Raw genomic sequence first — 22,592 nt, 5'->3', positions numbered from 1 at the left:
GACATTGATTCTGGAACAGAATGAGTGCCATCAGCTACATTGTGGAGTATAACCATTATTGAGTAGTCCTCTCTCCCAGGTAACTTATGCTACCGCTTCACAGTGGTTCCATTGCCAATGTTTGGCCACTTCCCAGCTGAGAATGTCTCTAACTAGGTTAGTATCTATAGTGGATAATGAATTTCACATAAAAGTAGTTCTGTGATGCATAGAATCATCAGTGACCCCTTATCAACAGCATTCCTGGGTCATAATGAAACTGAGGGGAAGAGAGATACAAACAACTCTGAATCTCTCATGATCTCCCACCAAAGCTAAGTGCTACAGTTTCTCTATTTGAGAAGATGAGGCAGAGTCTAATTTAAGGCCATAATTATCCTCCTTTGGATTCTCCCAAACAGTGTTTCAGTGATTTCCTCCAGCTAGAATTGCTCCTCTCTATCTTCTGGGGGAACTAGGCAGTGCTTATTCTGTGGATTTGCTATACTGAGAATTATGGGACCCCTTCCTTCTTTCAACAACCTTTTATTAGGCAACTACCGCGTATTAAGCTCAGAAAATACAGTGGGGAATGGGCCACATGGAGCCCCTTCCTTCAGAATATATGGGCTAGCAAAAATCCTAGAATCAGGACCAACTCCCTGCTTAGGCAAGGCCCCTTACCCTCCTCACTGGTGTCTAATCCCAAACCATCCTGTTTTAGGTTTAGTTAGTTTGTATAGCGGTGACAACATTGAGTATCTGCAAATCTGGTATTTAGAATATTTACAAAATTACAAATTCTTGGTGACGTATTCTGCTCCAATTTGTCATGCAGGCACACTTGGATGCTCTGGGAAACTAGAAAAGGTTAAGATTGAATTCAAATCAAGTATTTCAGAAATCTTACAGGTGAAGCCTAGCTCTGGTTGCTAGGCAACCTGACAGACTCTCCAGCAGGGACCAACTTGCCTTCCACACTTGACCATCTCTCCCCAGTGGTGGGACGTGGAGGCCTCATTGGCTCACATCTCCTCTCACTGGGTTCCAATTGACCGGAGAACCTCTCACTCCGCTCCCGTTGGCTCGCGCCGTCTCTCGCTGCTCTGTCATTGGTAGGCCGGCTCTCGGGCCACCACACGTCACTCTCTCACCCCACTTCCTCGGCCCTCCGGCTTTGACCCCGCCCCTTCCCCCGCCCTTCCAGCCACGAGGGAAAACCCCAGCGAGTGCCCGCCTCCAGTTTCCTTCGGATTGGTTGAAACCGGACTGGGAGGCGGGCGCTACAGGCCTACTCTGCAGGCCACGATTGGCTGCTGGGGCCACGGTCCCGCCTCCCACCGACTCCGGGCCGTGCCGGAGTCTGGTGGGTCCGCGGCTATAAAGCTGGTGGCGGAGAGGAGGCGCCGCGGACTGCATCTTCGTTGGTCGTTGCCTTTCCACGGCCACCGCCCGCTCACATTTCGGTGAGTGTCCCGAGTAGAGGAAGAAACCTGGGCTGCTGAGGCCCTGCCAGCAGGGTGAGGGCCCAGCGGATCCGTGTCCTTGACTAGGCCCGAAGGAGCTCCGGGTCCGTCAGGGTCTGGGCTGAGGCGTGGACCTAGCCCGGGAGGATGGGGCACCGTGATCGGGGGCCGTGCAGGGCCTCCCCTGTCAGGGACCTGGGGCCGACCGCGGTGGGTCCTAGGAGGGGCCGGGGCCACTGATGTGGGCAGGCGAGTCGCAGAGGGGAGAAGGAGAGAGGGCATTGAGGGCTAGGCTTCTGATGACATAGGAGCTGGAGGTGGTAGGGGAGTGGCTGTGACCGCCTTGAGGGGATGGGGGTGCCCACATGAGGGGGACGAGAAAGGAGTTGGACTGTCAGGGTGTTCCCGGAGCCTTGGCTTAGGGGTGGACGCCGAAGGATGGGGAAGATCACGCTTAGATAGAGGCTTGTAGGTTGGCAGGGGGGTGTGTCCTCCTGCCACAGAGAGTTGCTGGGAGGAAGGGAGGTGGGCAGCATTACTCTTCGTCCCTAGCTCAGGTGCGAGAAAGCATCACAACTGTGGTTTAACCTGGCTGAGTACTTTGAACTCTTGACTGCCTCGGTCTGTGCTTGCTTCAGATATCACAGATTCCTGCTTCCCACCTTCCCGCCTCCATAATTTTAATGCCCATTAAGATATATATATATAGGTTTCCTCGGTGTTTTGAAATTCCGTATCTCCCTCCTGCTAGTAGCCTCAGGACCAGCCGGACTTGCTATGATGATGTAATGGGCAGGCAAGCACAGGGTCTTCACCCACTATAGGTTTGGGTTGAACCAAGGACATTTCAAAGCTTGGTATATGGAGTCTTTGAAAAACGTGTGTCCTGCTGTGACCAGTGGTAGAGAAAGAATTAGTCTGACCCACCCTGGAGGAGAGATTTGGACAACAGGTAAAGTGAGGCTGGCCCTGCCGGTCATGCTTGCCCTGTGGCCTTGGTTTAGCGCATCACAGGCTTCTTTGCTCACCTCTGCTGCAACTGTTCCCTCCTGCGGATGCTCTTGCCAAACTGCTGCAGTGGATGATGTGTTCTGGCTGCTGCTGAGTAACATTTGCTCTATTTCAGGGATGAGTCATGAAAAACAATGGCAAGGTAAATGAGAAGATTGAGACAAATGGAAGTGCCCGTATAGTTAGCAGATTTTTCCTTCTGAGGTGGAGTTTGGACTTTTATTGCACAGATTTGTTAGAAGGCTAATTGAAAGTCCTTAACCTGTATCTGTGCCAAATGGTTCTTTGCAGCTTGAGACATCTAAGCAGTTTGTGTCCTTTATTTTTAAAATTTCAGTTATTTTTCTGTGGATACGGAGGGCAAGGATAGCATATCTTATGGGAAAGGAGACTTTCTTTTCTGTGTGTCTAAACTTTGTCCTAAGTTTGTAAGTTTGCCCGTAAATCAGTTCCAGTTTAGTTCAGTTCAATTCTAGTTTAGTCAGTAACCCTAGTTCTCAGAAGGTGTTTCCGATGGGGAGAGTTAAATGGTATTATGTTTAGGGCCATAGACCACGTCATCTGTTAGACTAATCCTGGGCCTTGTTTTTCATTTTGTTTTTTTTCTTAAATATTCCTCCAGGGTGCTTTTACATCTTGTTTCTCTTAACTGTGGGATTGATTTTGAGATTTTTTTTGATTGAGATTTTAGATAGCTTTTCTCACAGGAAATGCAAAACCCTGATATTGGTGTAATGTGTGTTTCCTGGGTACCCTAGCATTATTTAAAACAGTAGTAAGTCAGTGGAACTGAATGCGGGGAGATGCATTGGGGTTGTGGATGGAGGAGCTTGATGGGCTATATATCAGAATCTCTATTTAGTTTCATTTGGAAAGGAATATAGAGTCATAATTTTATGCTGGGTTATTAAAAAAAACCAAATATCAGAGAAGGGTGCGATATTTTTGTTTCTCAAGACATACAGATAAAAAAATGTTAGATTAAAAACATGTTACCCAATCTAATGGGAGGGTGGTAGGACTCAATTCTTAATAATTTAGTCACCCTACTGCTTAGCTTGTGGTGATGTCCACTTGCTGTTAACTGAGTGTAGTAAGAGCAGTAGAGGAGAAGCTAATCTTCCAAAGCTCACAGGCTTCATCTTTGCAGGGTTCGTGGTTGGGGGTGTGTGCATTTGGGAATGATTGTAAGACCGACAAATGTTCTCTTCTGATTCCATTTGAACTCCTTACATTTTTCAAGGAATAATTGAAACCTACCATTTGCTTTGAACAGCAGCAGTAGAAAGCCAATTTTCTTAAACTTCTGGACAGTTTGGTGCTGTAGCTCATCTTAAAAGTGACAGTGAAAAGAACTCACTAATGAGGGCTGCTGCTATTGAGTACTTGAATCTAAAAGATTTTTCCTCTAATTATAACTCCAAATTCAGCCCTCAAAAAATAGCAATTCTATGTGCCCTTTACTCTAAGGTCTCAAAGGGATTTCAAAAGAATCAAAATACAGCCCTTCTCCCAATAGGAGTCTAAGTATCCAGTATTCTTAAGAAGACTGCCAGTAACTAGTTTTCCATTGAGAGTAGAATATGAAGGCTTCAGTGTGGGTGTGAATGACATACCTGCTATAGGAGTGCAGGGTCCTGATTAGAAAGCTCTAGGAAACCTTCCTGGAAGAGGGAGCTTAGAACAGGACCTTGAAATATGAGTAGAATCTCTGATAAGCGGACCAGTCCCTCTGGGGGGAGGCAGGGTGTCTGTGATTTTTACTTAGGGAACTAGACCAGAGATGTACAGGCGTGGGCAAGGCTTTCCTAACAGTAGTTTTGCTTGTTTGCTCCTAAGGAGGAAAGGCTCATTCTCAGTTAAAAAGGATTCCTGGATTTCTCTCCTGTAATAGCGAAAAAGATCAGCAGGTAACTGCTTGTGGTTTCTCGTGTACCAAAATGTGTACTGGGTGAACTTCTCCGACCATTTGTTTGAATCAAGGCTAACGAGGGAGCCAGAAAGAGGAATTCAGAGCACTGAATAAACCCCAGGAGAAAGTTGGTTGGCCCTAGGCAGTCTTATCATTCTTCAGTTTTAATCTTTGCCAAACTCGAAACGCCTGTATTTCAGCTCAGGAGTCTCCTCCAAACATGCTTTGTGATAACCTGCCCAGCCGCTTGTGATTCATAAACTGCTTTCTGAGCCACGCTGCTTCCCTCTATCACTTGCTCTGAAAAGACCTTCTGTTAGAAATAAGCTGATGACCTGCTTGAGACTTCGGCACTGCTGTTTTAGTCAGAGAACACTCCTAGCAATTGCAGAAGAGAACGGAAAGCCTAATCCCTTTCTGATTGACTCTTCCCCAAAGTGGCATTTATTGCTCCATTTCCTTTCCTGGACTCCAGGCCTCTCTTTCTCCTGAGAGCTTAAGTAGCATGGCAGTCCTCTGAATCTTCTTTTTTCTTCTTTCTTTGCTTTCTTTTGTGCGCTGGAGTTCTCCTTCTCCCTTCTCCCTCCTGCTCTCTCTGCCTTCCCACCTAACCTCCCTCCCCAATTTAAATAATAAAAATTGAAAGAGGGAATATTGGCAGTTCAGGAGAAATGTCCTTGATGAAAATAGTGTCAAATGCATATGCAAATGTGGTTTCAAGAAGAAATATTATTAAGTTATTTAAATAGTCTCAACACTTAAGAAGGAATCATGTCCCCGCCCCCCTCCACCAGTGAGAACTAGTCCCCATGGAATGCTTAATTTGCAGATTACAAAAGAATAATTTGAGAGAATAAGGAACAAAAAAGTTATTTTCTCAAAATGTATATATCATCCTGGAATCAGAGGTTTTTCGGAATATAGAAGTCTTATCTTTTCCCACAAACCTCAGGATCGATTTATGGGATGGGGGGGTAAACTTAATGAAGGGAAAGGAACCAAGTCTCTAAGCTCTTAAATGATCTAATCGTGTAAAAGAAGTAAAGCTTTACTAAACAGCAGCTGAGGGTAGTCTCCAGTTAATCAGGCAAGGGCGGATGCTATATTCACCAACAGTTAAATGGAGAGCAAAGGTAATTAATTGTTTGCGTTAAACAGGAACTGTTGTCTCAAGTAACAACCCTTCAAAACAGGTGGACTGAGGAAAATGCTCCAAAGCATTTTGTTTCCACGTAATTTTGTTTCCACATAATTTAAATGATGATAAAGCTCAATGCTCCTTGGTCTTGATATCAAATACCTACCTTTTTAACCCAAGCACTGAGGGGAAAATCACTTTCTAAAAGGTTGGGGCAGGTGAAAGAGACCATGTAGAATACTAGGAGCGTAAGATTAAATAAATGAAGATAATTAGGTCTTGCTAGAAAGATACATATTTTGTTTGAAAAATACTACAGAACTAGGATAATAGTAAATGCTTTATATTATTCACATATTTTATCATCTCAACCATCCTTCACAATGAACTGGGAGGGCAGGTATTAGCTCCATTTTACGGATGAGGAAATTGAAGCTCAAAGAGGCACAAATTGTTCAAGTCACAAACTCCCAAGTGCAGAGCAAGCTCTTGAATGTGTAAGCCTCTTTACTCCAGAAGTTTATTAGCCTAGTGCAACTCATTTATATTCCTTTCCCCCAATTCTTGAAAACCCTAATTTAGTAAAGAAGACCACAACTCTCCCAGCATCATATTTGGTTTAAAGCCTGAATCAGTGATATGAACTACTTATGTCAGTTCATTACCAGGACTGAACCTACCACTGTAAGAGCTAATAAGATAAGGAGGAAAAAGTTTTATAAGCTTTAAGTACCATTTTTTCTAAGCAAAGTCAAACTCTGTTCTACATAATGTAATTGGACAAGGAAATGTTTATTTTAACTCACTTTGAATTGGAGTCATTATTTGAATTTGTGTGGTGATTTATGACTTTAAAAGAGGTTCTTATTTGAAATTCCTAGTGCCTGAAGGAGGAAACAGAGTGACAGACCTGGAGACTGCCGTTCTTTATCCCTCACACAGGTATGGCATCCTGTCATGCTGCTAAAGGAAAGTGTTCCTTTCTAATGGAAGGGGGAAATTTAATTTTTATCCTAAGACAGATAACCATTTGTGTGCACCACACATTCTTAAACCCATTATAGGATTATACCTTGTCTTTAAATATTAGTTAATGCCATAATGCTTCAGGAGACTGTCTGATTTTGTGTTTATTAGACTAATGTTTAAAATCTAGAAACTAATTTTAAAAATTAGTGTTCGCTCATAAGAGAAAAAAATCTAGATAATAAAATGTAACCGTATAAACTGCTTAGTCAGAAACAATCACAGGTAAGCATGTGTGCTAATAGTGCTTTCTGAATTACAGCCTCGAAAGATATCCATCAGGGCTGTAGATTGAATGTTTATGTAAGATTGGACAGTGGTTACAAATGTGTTTGAACCAATAATCTAATTATTTGCAGCTATTGCTTTCTTGTATTACCATGAAGCGCCTCTCTTATGAGTCTGCTTTTTTCATGCTTCAGTTTTATGATTTCCTATGGTTGTTAGTAATTTTAGATTAGAAGGCTAGTAGGGTCTCATTTATTCAGCATCCAGCTTCCATCATATGCCAAGCATTGGGCTGGGTACTAGGGACACAAAGACGAACGGGTACATTTCTTGCTTTCTAGAAGCTCCTCTCTAGTGTGAGGAGGCTGACTTTAAATAATAGAGGATAAACTTGGAATAGTTTTAAATAGCATCTTATCAAAGCTCGGATGTGCATTTTAGAAAGGTTAGCGTAGGACAGGGGAGAGATGGAGGCAGAGAGCTCAGTTAGGAGGCTCTGGGGACTGATGCCGAAGTCCCTCCCTGACGAGCCCTGAGGAGCTAGGTAAGGGCTGCCCTTGCATCAGCGTCCTCAGCCGACTTCTCTGCTTTTTTGCCTTTTTTTTTTCTTTATCCTTTTCCTTCTCCAGTTGTCTTTCATTCACAGATTTAAAAGATTCTCAGGGGATCATATTGGTCCCTTTTGTGTCCTCCTATGCAGGAAGCATTCAGAAATTGTTAACAAGACAAGGTTTCTATATTATCTTGCTTTGCCAACTCTGGAAGTAGGGACCTGGAGCTCCTTTTGTCCACCAGTGGGGGTGAGCCTTCACTTTAGGAGAACAGACTTGGGAGTCTTCTGTTGGTACTTGTTGGAAGATAGCTTTGGAAGGTTTACAGAGTTCTGTGGTAAAAGTGTACCTTTGTCCTCCTTTTTAAAGATGAAATTTAAGAAGAATATTTACATCTTTTTATTGGAAATACAGAATCCCCATTATCCTGCTTAGATTTTTTTTTTTAATTGTGAACACAATGCTCTGAAAAATCATGAAGTACCTTTTTTATCAGCAAAAGATTAAGAATACATGCAGGTAATTTTTTAAACTGTCAGATGTTTAAACTGTATTCTATTTAGAAAATTTTTGTGATATTTAGAATAGTGAATTAACCAGAATTTCCCATTCTTTGACTAAAGTTAATGCTATAATGTGAACATACCAGATCTTTAGCTGGCCTTTTTTTCCTCTCTTTTTCTAATTTTTCTGGCCTACTTCAGAGAGCATTTGAGAGCACAACATAAGAGCACACAACAGGATAGTTAAAAGTAAAGATTATAGACCCTAAACTATATCAATCATTTTGTTGTTCAAAATGCCATGAACCAATTACTCCCTGTATTAATTTCCCTCTTTTTTTTCTACTTTTCTCACTCTCCCTCAATTTCAACCAAAAGGTAAATATTTCAAATTAGATGGTGTTTTACCAAGAATGTAATGAAAACACCTTGGCTGTCGAAAATCCTCAGAGAACGAGCAATATTGACTGAGTTAGACAATGTAAAAATTTTTTCCACATCAAGATCAGAGTCATGATTCACTTTCATGAGGCGCTTTGATGGGTATGGGTTATTTTAGTTTAGCTACCTTTTTTTTCCCCCAAATGAAACAAGTCACTTATTTAACTCTAGGAGGCTTAAAAATAGAGTTACACCTTATTTAGTAAGTACCATATAGCAGTGACTGATCAGAGCTAGTTAGATTATGGTGAATACGGAGTAATTCTGGAATTAAAGCCTTCTTTCTGGCTTTTCATAAACTGGTTTATATCTTCAGAAGATTATATATATATTTGTCCATTTTATTTCCAACAGCACTGCAAGCTGTTGGGCCAGGCAGGGAAAATTATACTGTCCTCAGCATGTTTAGAGCGGTTTGAAGAGTTGAAAAGAATCTAAAGGTTAACCTTGTGGGAAAGGCTGGGAAGGTAGTTAATCCTACTGCCTCTGCTTTGGTGACTTAAAGGGTAGCATATAGGAGAGGTTCTCCTTATAAGTATACGGACTGTGTGTTTGTTTCTAACACTAGTTGAGTTTTTTTCTGTGGACTACGCAGAGGACTTTAACTTATTTTACTATAAACTTAGAATCTGCCTCATGACATATTAGATAGTCCCTTTATGTCTTCATTTCAACTTCAGTGTAACAAAGTTTAGATTATCATAAAATTGATGGGGGGCTTCCCTGGTGGCGCAGTGGTTGAGAATCTGCCTGCCAATGCAGGGGACACGGGTTCGAACCCTGGTCTGGGAAGATCCCACATGCCGTGGAGCAACCAGGCCCGTGAGCCACAATTGCTGAGCCTGTGCGTCCGCAACAAGAGAGGCCGCGGTAGTGAGAGGCCCAAGCACTGTGATGAAGAGTGGCCCCCACTTGCCGCAACTAGAGAAAGCCCTCGCACAGAAACAACGAAGACCCAACACAGCCAAAAATAAAATAAATAAATAAATTTAAAAAAAAAATTGATGGGTTTGCATGGAACAGGGGAAAGATAGGACAAAGTGGAGAGGTGCTTCTCTGTTCACTTGTGTGTCTGACGTGAGTGATTCTGTCAAGAAATAAAACAGTGGAAGCTAGAAATCTGAAGTCATCCTCAATACTTCATCCTTTTCCTACTATCTAGTCAGTCACAATTTCTGCCAATTTTATGCTTCCGTATTTTTTTGAAGCTTTTCCTTTACTCTTCATGTAGTAATTGATCTAGTTCATGACCTACATCTCACTGGACTTCTGTATCAGCTTCCTAACTCAGATCCATTCTCCACAGAGCACCGGTGACTGTGTAAAACGGTGACTCTCAAACTTTTCTGACTATGACCCTCAGTAAGGAATCCACAATTGCAACCCAGGATATGTGTGAATAATTGAAACAAAATTTTCATGAAAAATTCTTGTATTTAGAAGGAAGATTTTCTTAAGACCTTTGACTTAGATCTTGTGATTATATTTCCAGGTGCTTATTTTTCAGGTTTTAATATACTCATACCTTGATAACCTATGGGCTAAGGGTAGATCTCATGATTTAAGGACAGCTTCTCTGCTTTAGATATTTTCTCAAGATTTCAATGATTAGCAACGCACTATGGCAATAGTCTGTAATTTCATTATCCCTAATGCTACACCTGAGTTGGCAGAGTGGCAGAGGACAAATGACATAGATACAGGATTTGCCTTTTGTCAGTGGCAGCAGCAGCAAGAGTGTGGGGCTTTGGCTCTAACTCAGCAGCAGAGGTGCTGGGACCAGGAGCTCTGGCATCCTCAGTAGGAATGTGAGCTCATGGGGTCTGAATAGTAACCACCTTCCTCCCCTTTGCTCCTCTAGCCCAGCCAACAAGTTGGTAACCATTTCCCTGTATTAAATCCTCCTCTGTTAGAAATATCTAGAATAATTTCTCTTTTTCTGATTGATACAACCTCTAAAGAAATTGAAGCTCTGATAGGTTATGTGACTTACCCATAGGCCATAGCAACACTCTTGAGAGGCTAGCACATTTTTTTTTTACTGTTGGTAAATAAATCTAGACACTAGTTTACAGTGTGGCAACAGTCCAACTTTTTAAGGCCCTTTTTAAAACAGAAGGGGTTGTTTTAAGAGATGTTATCTAAGATGCCACACAAATAACATGTGGATTATCAGTTTTCAAATTTGAATCTGTTTTGGGTTTTTTTTGCCTGATTTAGAAGCTAAGTGATACCTTGTGATTTTATGATCATTTATTGCCTATACACCAGCTGAAGAAAGTATAGAATATTGACTTTTGACCTGTTATGGGTCCAGGAACTTGTCTTTGCTTTAAATTTTAATCATTTGGGTTCTGGGTGGAGGCTTCTTTGGAAAGCTGGGATTATAATAGTAGCGGCCTTGAGTAGATTGCTATGGTAGACTTGACAGTGTGGCTTTTCTACTTACTGGTATTGTTTAGATCAATAAAAACTGCAATATTGTTTGATCTAACAGTTTTAAAGTCCCATAAAGTCAATAGCTATGAATAATCAATATACCTATGATAAATGAATGAATGACTTTTTTTAAACTTTTTGAGCGGCCAGGAATAGATCAGATACTTGACTTCTGATTTGTGGGCCATATTACTAAATTGTCATTGTATTTTATCTTATAGTTCTTTACAACATAGAAGAATCTTATTTGAGTTTTCTTTACCTCTAATAATCATATTTTAAATCTAAATATATCCAGCTCTGAATAAAGTACAAGCCTTTCTAAAAGATGATGATTTTTTTGTTTTGTTTGGCCTTGCCCTGCGGCATGCAGGATCTTAGTTCCCCGGCCAGGGATTGAACCCGTACCCCCTGCGGTGGAAGCATGGAGTCTTAACCACTGGACCACCAGGGAAGTCCCTAAAAGATGATAATTTTAAATAATAATGGAGTTAATAATAACTCCATTCATACTATAATTACTACTTCCGCATATTAAAATTGACTCCCTAAGTAAACTAAACTTAGAAATTAATATTTTAGATGATAATGAAAGTCTCAATGTTGATTTCTCAAGTTTGAACTTGACAATCTGCAACCTATAATCTACAACAATGTTTTTTCTGTTTTTCTTTCTAAAGTTCTTTCACCATGCCTGGGTCACTTCCTTTGAACGCAGAAGCCTGCTGGCCAAAAGATGTGGGGATTGTTGCCCTTGAGATCTATTTTCCTTCTCAATATGTTGATCAAGCAGAGTTGGAAAAATATGATGGTGTAGATGCTGGAAAGTATACTATTGGCCTGGGCCAGGCCAAGATGGGCTTCTGCACAGACAGAGAAGATATCAACTCTCTTTGCATGACTGTGGTCCAGAATCTTATGGAGAGAAATAGCCTTTCTTATGATTGCATTGGGCGGCTAGAAGTTGGAACAGAGACAATCATCGACAAATCAAAGTCAGTGAAGACGAATTTGATGCAGCTCTTTGAAGAGTCTGGGAATACAGATATAGAAGGAATAGACACAACTAATGCGTGCTATGGAGGCACAGCTGCTGTCTTCAATGCTGTTAACTGGATTGAGTCCAGTTCTTGGGATGGTATGTTACATATTATTCCAAAGAAACTCCTTGAGGATGAAAACACCCAAATGACCTTTAATTAATGCCATATGCAAACTTACCAGTTATGCTTGTTTGAACATGTTCAGAAAGATAGCTATGACTTTCAGCTTATCTGAATTATGAATTGGTTATCTTTATCATGTAGGACAAAATTATCTATCAAAATTTAGTCAGAATATTTTTTTTCTTTACCAAAGATGGGGAAAGGATAATCTGGGAAAATATAACAGATTCAGTTTATATGTATGATATTTAGAGTGTTGATCACATTCTTGTATACTAATACAAAATATTTTTCAGGACGGTATGCCATGGTAGTTGCAGGGGATATTGCTGTATATGCCACAGGAAATGCTAGACCTACAGGTGGAGTTGGAGCCGTTGCTATGCTAATTGGGCCTAATGCTCCTTTAATTTTTGAACGAGGTGAGTGTCTGGGAAAGCTTTTTTTTTATTTGTACAATATGCTGAGAAATTTGAAAATAAAAATAGAAGCTAGTACTTGGTGTTCATTAAATGCAGTCACTACCTGCTAAGTGCTTTATGTGTATTATCATATTTAGTCTTCATAGCAATTGTACGAGGTAAGTGATGTCATCCCCACTTTACAGAGGAGTAAAATGGGTTTAAGTAGGGTTCAAGTAATAACTGGGACATGTAACTTACCCATAGTCATACAATAATTTGTTTTCAGTTCAGTAGAGCAGTTATGATCTCCTGGTTAGGTATATGAAACTTGCATAAAATGTTGTATATCAAAAGAGTCTTAGGCCTGTCCGTGGATATTGTTATATTTCATTTGAATTACATATTGGTTTCACCTTGTGACTTCTATTCTGTGAGTAGTGAGTTGACTAGATTAAAGGGAAGTTCCCAGATGATGCAATATGGTTACTAACATATATCAAAAAGCAGAGATACATGGACCTCTTTCTTTTTTGTTCTAATAGGACTTCGTGGGACACATATGCAACATGCCTATGACTTTTACAAGCCTGATATGCTTTCTGAATACCCTATAGTAGATGGAAAACTATCCATTCAGTGCTACCTCAGTGCGTTAGACCGCTGCTATTCTGTCTACCGCAAGAAGATCTATGCCCAGTGGCAGAAAGGTGGGCTTTATCTGTTTTCCTTGGTTTTGGTATCTGTTGAGGGCAGTATAATGTGCTGACTGTCTTTAGTGAGAAACTACTTCTTGGGCATCCTTCATTAGTGTCTCCTTAAACCATTTCCTTCTCACCCACCAAATAGCATAGTTTTCCCATAGTTTCTGGGAATGTGTAATTTAAGAGAACAGGTAAACTTTCCAAATGGAGTGTATTTCTGTAAAAATACTTAGGATGACTTACCCCCAGTAAGAAAATCAAAAGTAGGGTAAAAGAAAGTAACTTGAATTTTGTACATATTCTGAGAGAGGTATTCTCACAAGGTTTTAGTTTGCAACTGTGATCCCAAGAAAACTCTAATGAAAATAAATTATACCGAAGTGATCCCCCTGCCCACATAGTCTTTTTGCACTTGACCTGTGAATTCATACTTGCTTTTTTAGTGTCATCATCAGTCTCCATCTTTAACCCTGAGAAAGTTCTTGAGGTACTGAGAAGGACAGTATTCAAATTAATGCTATTAAAACACACAATATCATATAAAGTATGCTTTTTCCATAGTCCAACTTTGCTTTATAGGGTTTGTGAGAGAGGGGTAAAAATAATAATCAATAACAGATATTAGGTAACATAGTGGCTCTGGATAAGAAGCATTCTTGAAGTATGTAAAATATCATACTGTTTGCCAGTATTTAACAATACAGTGATTTTCTAACTTTTTATTAGGACCCACAGTAAAAAGTATACTTTACATCGTATGTGCAGTTAAATGGAAACTAAAGTGTCATGAAATTTCCTGCCCATGCTGCGGGTTATACAGTTTGCTATTTTCTACTCTAGTCTGTTTCATTAAAAACAAAACAAACAAACAAACAAACAAAAACCTCTTAATTATTAAGGTTAAAAAAATAATACTGGCCCTGACCCACTAAATTGATTACATAGCCCACTAATGCGTTGTGATAGTTCAGTTTGAAAACCAGTAATATAGTAGTGTATATTGTTGTATTTCTAGATGTCTTTTTGATAAACATTTTAAACTATAGAGATATTTCATTATACAGTGTATTTTTGGTTGCTGCTTAAAAATTTAAAAACATCCCAGCCCTGTTCTAAAATCAAACTTCAAAAGTTAGTGGCTTAAATGAATTTCATAATTTCTTTGGATTTCTCTTTCAGAGGGAAATGATAGAGATTTCACCTTGAATGATTTTGGTTTCATGATCTTCCACTCACCCTATTGTAAACTGGTTCAGAAATCTGTAGCTCGGATGTTGCTGAATGACTTCCTTAATGACCAGAACAGAGATAAAAATAGTATCTATAGTGGCCTGGAAGCCTTTGGGTAAGAGGAATTATGATTTTTTCCCTTCTATGTGAGAGTATTTTTTATATCTGTTAAAGCAATATTCGTACAGACATGAAAATTTTAGTCAAAAGAAGTCATCTTGTCTAACCTATTTATGTAATCAATGAAGAAGCTGAGTCCCAGAGAGGTGGTCGCTTACCTACATGAATTCTTTAGTCATTTCTACTCAGATTTTCTGATTTCCTCCTTTTAGATCTGTTGCCATTGTCACCATGATAATATAGCCCCACAGGTGCCTGTATTTATACAGCAGCCTCTTAACTCTTCTCCCTGCCTCTCCCGAGCCCCTGTGCCCATATCCATCCTGCACATAGCCACTACTGACGTCTGCTTTCATACTCCTTCCACGTTTTCCCCACTTCTAGGGCCTCCTAGTATGCTATACCTGTTAAACTCATTCTGTTTCTCATTTCCTGTGTCTCTTCTCCCTCTGATAAAATTCTATTCAACTTTTTAAGACTTGGCTCCTATAATGTGACTTTTCTAACTAAATGGACATTATTATGGACTTGGAATAGTAGTATATTCTGTTTGGTGATGACAGCTTTAGTGGGTTATTAACCCATTAGAATTATGTTGTTTTAATTTGATCAAAAAAAAAAAAAAAACCTTTCAGAAAAAGGACCATATATGTACAACTGTTATATCTTACCTAGCAATTAGCATACTGCTACTTGGTTTTTAATAAATGGGAAATCAGAATCATACACACTTCTAGTTAGGTCCACTAAGTAATATAATAAAAATACAGTCTTTGAATACTGTAAGATTTTCTTTTTTCTAAATCTTTCAGGGATGTTAAGTTAGAAGATACCTACTTCGATAGAGATGTGGAAAAGGCATTTATGAAGGCTAGTTCAGAACTCTTCAATCAGAAAACAAAGGCATCTTTGCTTGTGTCAAATCAAAATGGAAATATGTACACATCTTCAGTGTATGGCTCCCTCGCTTCTGTTCTTGCACAGTAAGTATAAATTTCCGCTGATTCACTCCCCTCGTTTGGAGATGTTAGATTTCTAAGACCAGATCTGATGTCAGGCATGTCGGTGGCAGGTCACAGAATGGTATTTTATTTCCAGGCTCTCTAGCCTATTGTCTGTTGACTTGAAAGAGATATGGGATGAGGCTACAATTATTCCAGAGTATTTAATTTCATACTTGCTTTCCTGGCTATTGTTCTCATGGCCTTATTATTCTTTTTTTTTTTTAAATAAATTTATTTATTTATTCTTTTTTTTGGCTGCGTTGGGTCTTTGTTGCTGCATGCGGGCTTTCTCTAGTTGCGGCGAGCGGGGGCTACTCTTTGTTGCAGTGCGCAGGCTTCTCATTGCAGTGGCTTCTCTTGTTGCGGAGCATGGGCTCTAGGCGCACGGGCTTTAGTAGTTGTGGCACATGGGCTCAGTAGTTGTGGCTCGCGGGCTCTAGAGCTCAGGCTCAGTAGTTGTGGCGCATGAGCTTAGTTGTTCTGCAGCATGTGGGATCTTCCCAGACCAGGGCTTGAACCCGTGTCCCCTGCATTGGCAGGTGAATTCTTAACCACTGCGCCACCAGGGAAGTCCCGGTTTTATTATTCTTGACCTACAGTTGAACCCCAGTTGGCAAATAACTTATATTAGGACATGATAACTTTCAAAAACCCCATCATTCCCAGAGAGATGAGAATTCTTGTTTTCAGTCTGCTTACTGTAATAGTAAAGCTTTAGGTTAGATCCCTAGGCTTAGGATGAATTTTATTCCAACTCGTGGTTTTCCACCCGTTGTAGTTGGATCAGTTAAACTTTTTAATGGTTTTTTTCCCTCCTACACAGGTACTCACCTCAGCAGCTGGCAGGAAAGAGGATTGGTGTGTTCTCTTACGGTTCTGGTTTAGCCGCCACTCTGTACTCCCTCAAAGTTACACAAGATGCCACACCAGGTAAATGCTGAGTCTTTCAACAAGAATGTCTTGAGAACCTACTGTGGTAAGGTTGACTTAGCAGGCTTCTTAAGTGAGTGCTTGAATCTGTCCCGTAGATCATTATGACATTTTAATCTTCATTACTTCTTTCAACATACTCTCCAAAAATCTGCCTTAACTGGGTAAAGGGCAGGATTATGTCTGAGTCAGAATATCTTTCCTTCCTTCCAAGTCAGAAAAAAATGTATAATCAGCTGAAACTTTTTTTTTTTAATGGCATAGTGTGACTTTTTCTTCTTTGGCAAGTAACTTTATTTTCTCTTTTATCTCATTTTTAAAGCATATATAGCCAGGGGACGTAGGCAGAGAAAGGGAAGCATACCTATTTAAGGCAGGTGGCTTTTGAGTCTTCACACCAATGATTGAGTCTGATCATATGAGTGAATAATACCAGGTCATTTTTTGTTGGTTGGTTTACTGAGTTGTCTAATGTTTATAAGGGTATGGTCTTAGCTGTATTTAAGGACACTTTTGTGCCTTCCCTGAGCAGGGAGGAGCAAAAATATGGAGAAAAACTGATGGAAGACTTGGCATTACTCTAAAACTGTACTGTAGGTTGACTGTAGACAAGTTATTTATAGTTTCAAATCCCACCTATTTCCTAGCTTGTCTACTGGCTGATATGGAACAAATATTTAGTCAGAGGTCAACGGAAGCTGTGCCAAATAAATAACAGCTTATCTTTTAACTAAACAATAGCCAGTAGTTCTGAAAGAAATGCAAAGTTGTTTTTTTCGTTTGGCAACATTTTGTTCAGGCTTTGGGGCATGCTATTTTTAGTCTTCTAATGTTGGAATTATTTGCTATTTTAGGGTCTGCTCTTGATAAAATAATAGCAAGCTTATGTGATCTTAAATCAAGGCTTGACTCAAGAACTTGTGTGGCACCAGATGTCTTTGCTGAAAACATGAAGCTCCGAGAGGACACTCATCACTTGGGTAAAAATATTAAATTGTTAATACATACCCAGAAGCCTATTGGAGGGCTCTAATAACATTAAACATGTTACGTATCAGATTAGGATGTCCAGATATCTAGGCGGTATTCAGTACATGCCTGATGTTGGTGAAAATTATGGGGAAATAGCAACTTTTTTTTTTTTTTTTAGTTTATTTATTTTATTTACTTATTTATAGCTGCATTGGGTCTTCGTTGCTGCGCACGGGTTTTCTCTAGTTGCAGCGAGTGGGGGCTACTCTTCATTGCGGTGTGCGGGCTTCTCATTGCGGTGGCTTCTCTTGTTGCGGAGCATGGGCTCTAGGCACGTGGGCTCAGTAGTTGTGGCTCACGGGCTTAGTTGCTCCGCGGCACGTGGGATCTTCCTGGACCAGGGCTCGAACTCGCGTCCCCTGCATTGGCAGTCCGATTCTTAACCACTGCGCCACCAGGGAAGTCCCGAAATAGCAACTTTTATCTTTAGTCTTATTACCAGATGAGCTGTATGTCATAACTAATTTTTCACATTCTCCGCCTTTCCTTTAGTCAGCTATATTCCCCAGAGTTCAATAGACTCACTCTTTGAAGGAACATGGTACCTAGTTCGAGTAGATGAGAAGCACAGAAGAACTTATGCTCGGCGCCCCTCTCCAAATGATGACACTTTGGATGAAGGCGTAGGGCTTGTGCATTCAAGCACAGCAACTGAGGTAAAGAAAGCTCATTGTGTTTGGTCTTGGGCTTTGACAGGGTAAGAAATTTCCATCCCCAGATCTCAGGGCTTAGGGGATCTAACTGAGATTTAGCAACTTAAAGGAATGTCAATAAAGCAGAGTGATTCAGAGCCAGGGCTCTGGTATTGGATTCTAGCTATGCCATTTTCCAGTTGTATAAAGTGCTTTGCAGTTAAATTATTAGCATTTTTAAGTGCACAGTAAATACGAGGTTTTGTTAACAATACCAGAATTTAAAGGAAAACTGATCTGGAGAGAAGGCTCACTTGTGGTACGTGTCTTGGTGAGAGAGGAAGTAGGGGCAGGGTGTTGAGCTCCTCACATCCCTTCTCTCAGCCCATTGTCTAATCTGTCTCCAGTTGTCAAGAAGGAACAAGAATAGCTATGATTTGAATTCCTATTACATGCTAGCCACTTTTTTCATTTTCTAATTAATTTAATTTAATTTTTAAATTTAATCCTTATAAGAACCCCCTTGACTTAAATGATACTGTGCCCATTTTAGAGATGAGGCTGAAAAAAGTTAAATGACTTAACCAGGATCAGAGCCAGGCTTCAAACTGAGGACTTTAAAAACTTTGAAGTTATTAATCTTATCCACCCATCACAAATTTGCTAAAGGCATAGTCTTGCTCCTTGAGGTTGCAAGTCAAGCCACAAGTGTTTGAGTTGCAAAGGCAAGATGTGACAAGTGAAATACTGGGTATGGTGGATCTCCGTGGCCTTCCTGTCTCTTGCTACACGGATAATTGTATAATAAATTCACCATAAGGTAAAGAATGGATATTTAGCTCCCTCCATGAAAAGTTATATAGAATATATATTGAGCATAAGCCTCTCCAAAGTTGCCCTCTATCAGTTTTCCTATTGGAACTTTAATTAGCAACTTGACTCTTCCTTAAAAAAAACGCTAAGAGGCAACAACTTTTTTCTTTTGATTTTTAGCATATTCCAAGCCCTGCTAAGAAAGTGCCAAGACTCCCTGCAACAGCAGCAGAACCTGAAGCAGCCGTCATCAGTAACGGGGAGCATTAAGATACGTCTGTGAGGTGGAGGACTTCAGGGTGGGGTGGGGGGTATGTATGGGAACGGTTGGGGGAATGGGTTGTCTGGGGACAATTTTAAAGGATTACATGTTGCTTAAATTTTTATGTGACTGACATGGAGCCTGGAAAATTATCGTGTTCTTGGGAAAGTCTCTTTGCTCAGTTTCCTAACATGCTTCCTGTTGTGGTCGAGCCAATGCTTAATGTACTCGAATGATGTTAAGGGCTCTGTAAAACTTCATACCCCTCTGGCCATTTGTATGCATGAAGCTTAGTTTTTAAATGTAGTGTTATGAATCGTGCACTTCTGGCGAAGAAAGCAGCGGTACTAGTCTCCAATTTTAATTTTTTTAAACATGTAAGAATTTTATACTTTGAACAAACAAGATGACTGAAAGTTCCTGTGGTTTTTGAAAAAAGTTTCTGGTTTAGGGAATGTGGTCTTAATGAGATATGCACAAACCCTGTTTGAAAATGGCAAGACAGACATACTCTTTTTCTAGAATTTATGAATCCTAAAGAAGGAGAAGAGTTGGGACAGTTACACTAGTTCTAAAAACCGTTGCTTGAAATCCAGGCCAGCAGTGACGCGTTACTGTAATGACCTCTGTGAACAGAGAGATGCTGGCATTGAGCAGACGTCTGGTATAGAAAACATGGATGTAGCTCTAGGTCTGCTCCTGACTCAGTTCAAGGTGTATTTTGCGGAACAACATTGAGATGTTATTGGAGTTGTGTATGAGGAAGTTGGTGGTTGCAATCCTTCTTTGCACCTTATTTTGAAGAATAAATAAAACATTTTTATGGCTGCCTTTTAAAAATTTAAAACAAAAAGGAAGGATAGGGGCAGGGCATTATTATTAGGTTATTTCTGATGCTTCAGTGTTATAAATTCAACTTAAAGACTGACAACCTAAACTCATGTTGTAAGTATCCTTTTTGGTTTTTGTATCTGTTCAATGAAAATTAAAAGGTACAACCGAATTTTTACATAGTATGACCAGCCAAAAAGTATCCCACTTCTCAAGGTCTGGAAGTAGGATATATAAAGCATTTTCTCAGACTTTCACCTTAAAAAAAAAAGCAAAAACAACAAAAACCATCATATGGAATAAATAAGAAGACTGGTTAGACAGTTTTGTAGATCTTTTTGGTGCTGAACTATGACATGAGCCTTATAGATTGTAAAATAGGATAGTTGGAACTAATGTACAGAACTAAATTTTTTAAACTTTGCCATTGAATTCTGTGATGTTTCAGTTATCTAAAATAACCTTACACAAATATGAAATGTAAGTTTCAGATTGCAAGGTAATATGTAATGTAGTGTTTGTAAAATACTCTTTGTCTAATATTAACTAGCAGTGTTTTGATTTGTACAGTCATAATTTGTTAAAATGACTTCATTTTAACATCCACGGATGTAGATTAATAACGTAAGTTCAGATTTAAAGATTGATGGGAAAATGGTGCATGTAATACTTCTGCAAGTATTGGGAGTTCGGTATGTTTTGAAAAGAGTAATTTAACTTTTGGGGTGTCAGGAAATGGGTTTTCTCAAAGTCCATTGCCGGCAATGGGCAGGTCTACTAATACTGGCACAGAGCATAAACTGTACACCTTATTAACAGTGAGGTGAGTAACTTTGAATAAAGTTTTAGAGAAATATTTCAGATACTTGAGTATTCTTTTTTCCCTCCTGAACTAACAGTTTAGACAAGAAATCAGCTAATATGCTATTTTAAAATACAGTCATTCATTTCATGTCAGTCCATTAATTCACTAACTCATTCAATCATTATTCAAAAAATGTGCAGACCTGATATAAACAAGGTACTCTGCTTCCATCAGAAATAAAGATTTACAAGATATATGGTCTTGCCTTCAAGGAGCTATTTGTCTATAAAATAAATGGGGGAATTTATACTGATGGTTTATCATTCTTATACTTCAAACAAAGAAATTAACTCCCAAATTGGGTGCTAAGCATGTGTAAATTTCACTATAAATATTTATGAAGAGACTTCTTGTGTTTTCCTAAAAACAACGTAAGATTAAGGGTTGGCAATTAAACACTAAAAGCACATTTTACAGCCAATATAGAACTGCCATCCAGAGCCTCCAGCCTGAGGGTCTCAGGTTGCTGGTGCTCCCAGAGGTTTTACAGAGAGAATTTCTGCATTGGCAGTGATATTGGACCAGATAACCTCAATCCCTGTGAACTCTTAGGACTGTATGAATTGGGAATTAAACCAGATTCTCTTCTAGTACTGATCAGCTGTTTTATAATGCTGTCATGTCTAGATTCAGTACTTAGTAATAATCTCTTTTATTTTCTGGGCCAGTCTCCAGTATCTCTGGGTCATTGAGAAGGTGAGGCCAATGCTCTCTAATTCTACACATTCTAGGATCCTGATTCATATGGCTTTAAGGATTCTCTCCTTCCCCTCCTCCTTTTGGGAATTTGTGCACTTTTTTTTCCCCACCTTCTGGGTTTTGTTTATGTCATAAACAGTGATGAGTATGTTTAAGATTAATGCTAGACAACTCAGATGCAACAGCTCCTTTTGATCCTCCTGTGACTTAGTTGAAACACTTTATCTCTTGTCTGCTGTTTGAAATGTCCTGGCACACTAAAGTGGAAGTGAAGAGAGCAAGGAATGTCACAGGATCTTTAAACAATTTACAGCTGTGTAATCTTGACATAAAAGTGAACACTTTCTTTAAAATTTCTAGCAACTTCTCTTCCTATTTTTTTCCTAATTGGTGGTGGAAGGAAATAGTTGACCTGTGATTTTTTTTTTCTTTTTCTCTCCTCAAACTATTACAAGCGTGGTACTGTGGAGATGAAGATTATGAATACCAATCCTCAGGAAGTTTATATATCGGGGTTCTAGCTTATAATTATAAAAAATGCATTTTCATTTTAAATGTTTAGAAGTGAAAAACAAGGAATTCACCTTTTACTTTTTTTGTCTTATTTCATCATTGTGCAGGCATCTACAGTAAAAATAATGAAAGTTTTGATCTAATTTTGCAAAAGCTTCCCTTTGCCTCCAGGTTTTTTTACATGCTATTAAACTAGCACCTCTGACCCATCTTAGCACAACCTAGTTGATCTTTGGGGTCTCAGCTCAAGTTCTGCTTCCTCCCTGAAGGCTGCCTGGACTACCTTAGTAGTAAGCACTTCTCACCCTATGTATCAAATTCCTTATTCAAGCTTGCAAAGTCCTGAGGGATCTGGCCCCTGCCTACTTCAACTCAGTACCACACCCACCAAGGCCTACTATGTTTTCATCCACCCTGCCTTCTCCGTTCCTCAAACATGCCAAGTTTATTCCAGCCTTAGAGCCTTTGATCTATGCATCAGAAACCTTGGGCCCACTTGAGGCCTTCTTTGCCCTGCCTTCTACTCCAGCCACATTTGTGGCAATTGCTTCCATGCAGTCTTTGACCAGGATCTCTGAGAATATGATAGTACCTCCCTCCGGATTCCTGCTACACACCCCTCATTTCGGTCTCTGTGTTGCGGGGTGCCCATAGCAGTCATTCGGAACTCATAATATCATGGCCCAGAAGTGCAGA

At 39.8% G+C, this 22,592-nt stretch overlaps 1 protein-coding gene across 3 annotated transcripts; it reads left to right on the top strand.

Annotated features, from left to right (window-relative positions):
- The first annotated feature begins 1,340 nt into the window (after positions 1–1,340).
- HMGCS1 (3-hydroxy-3-methylglutaryl-CoA synthase 1) lies at positions 1,341–20,680 on the top strand. 3 transcript variants are annotated; one of them, XM_061187755.1, is made up of 11 exons: positions 1,341–1,445; positions 6,388–6,448; positions 11,375–11,832; positions 12,157–12,282; positions 12,807–12,971; positions 14,145–14,310; positions 15,128–15,298; positions 16,143–16,249; positions 17,104–17,229; positions 17,774–17,937; positions 18,907–20,680. In XM_061187755.1, the coding sequence occupies exons 3-11, from the start codon at positions 11,385–11,387 to the stop codon at positions 18,994–18,996; spliced, it is 1,563 nt and encodes a 520-aa protein (XP_061043738.1). In that variant the 5' UTR covers positions 1,341–1,445; positions 6,388–6,448; positions 11,375–11,384; the 3' UTR covers positions 18,997–20,680. The 3 variants fall into 3 exon arrangements, with proteins under 3 accessions (XP_061043738.1, XP_061043739.1, XP_061043740.1); XM_061187757.1 differs by lacking the exon at positions 1,341–1,445 and adding an exon at positions 4,321–4,366; XM_061187756.1 differs by lacking the exon at positions 6,388–6,448.
- Positions 20,681–22,592: the final 1,912 nt, after the last annotated feature.

The sequence above is a fragment of the Eubalaena glacialis genome, chromosome 4 (genome assembly GCF_028564815.1).
Source record: "Eubalaena glacialis isolate mEubGla1 chromosome 4, mEubGla1.1.hap2.+ XY, whole genome shotgun sequence".
Lineage (NCBI taxonomy): Eukaryota > Metazoa > Chordata > Mammalia > Artiodactyla > Balaenidae > Eubalaena > Eubalaena glacialis.
The sequence above is the reverse complement of the archived record's forward strand: the minus strand, read 5'-3'. Positions and strand labels throughout refer to the sequence as shown.

Excerpts from the sequence above, each read along its gene's own strand:
- HMGCS1 (XM_061187756.1), top strand. The coding sequence starts at position 11,385 with ATGCCTGGGTCACTTCCTTTGAACGCAGAAGCCTGCTGGCCAAAAGAT. Across the intron at positions 11,833-12,156 it reads TGAGTCCAGTTCTTGGGATG|GACGGTATGCCATGGTAGTT; the intron begins GTATGTTACATA and ends AATATTTTTCAG. Across the intron at positions 12,972-14,144 it reads CTATGCCCAGTGGCAGAAAG|AGGGAAATGATAGAGATTTC; the intron begins GTGGGCTTTATC and ends TTTCTCTTTCAG.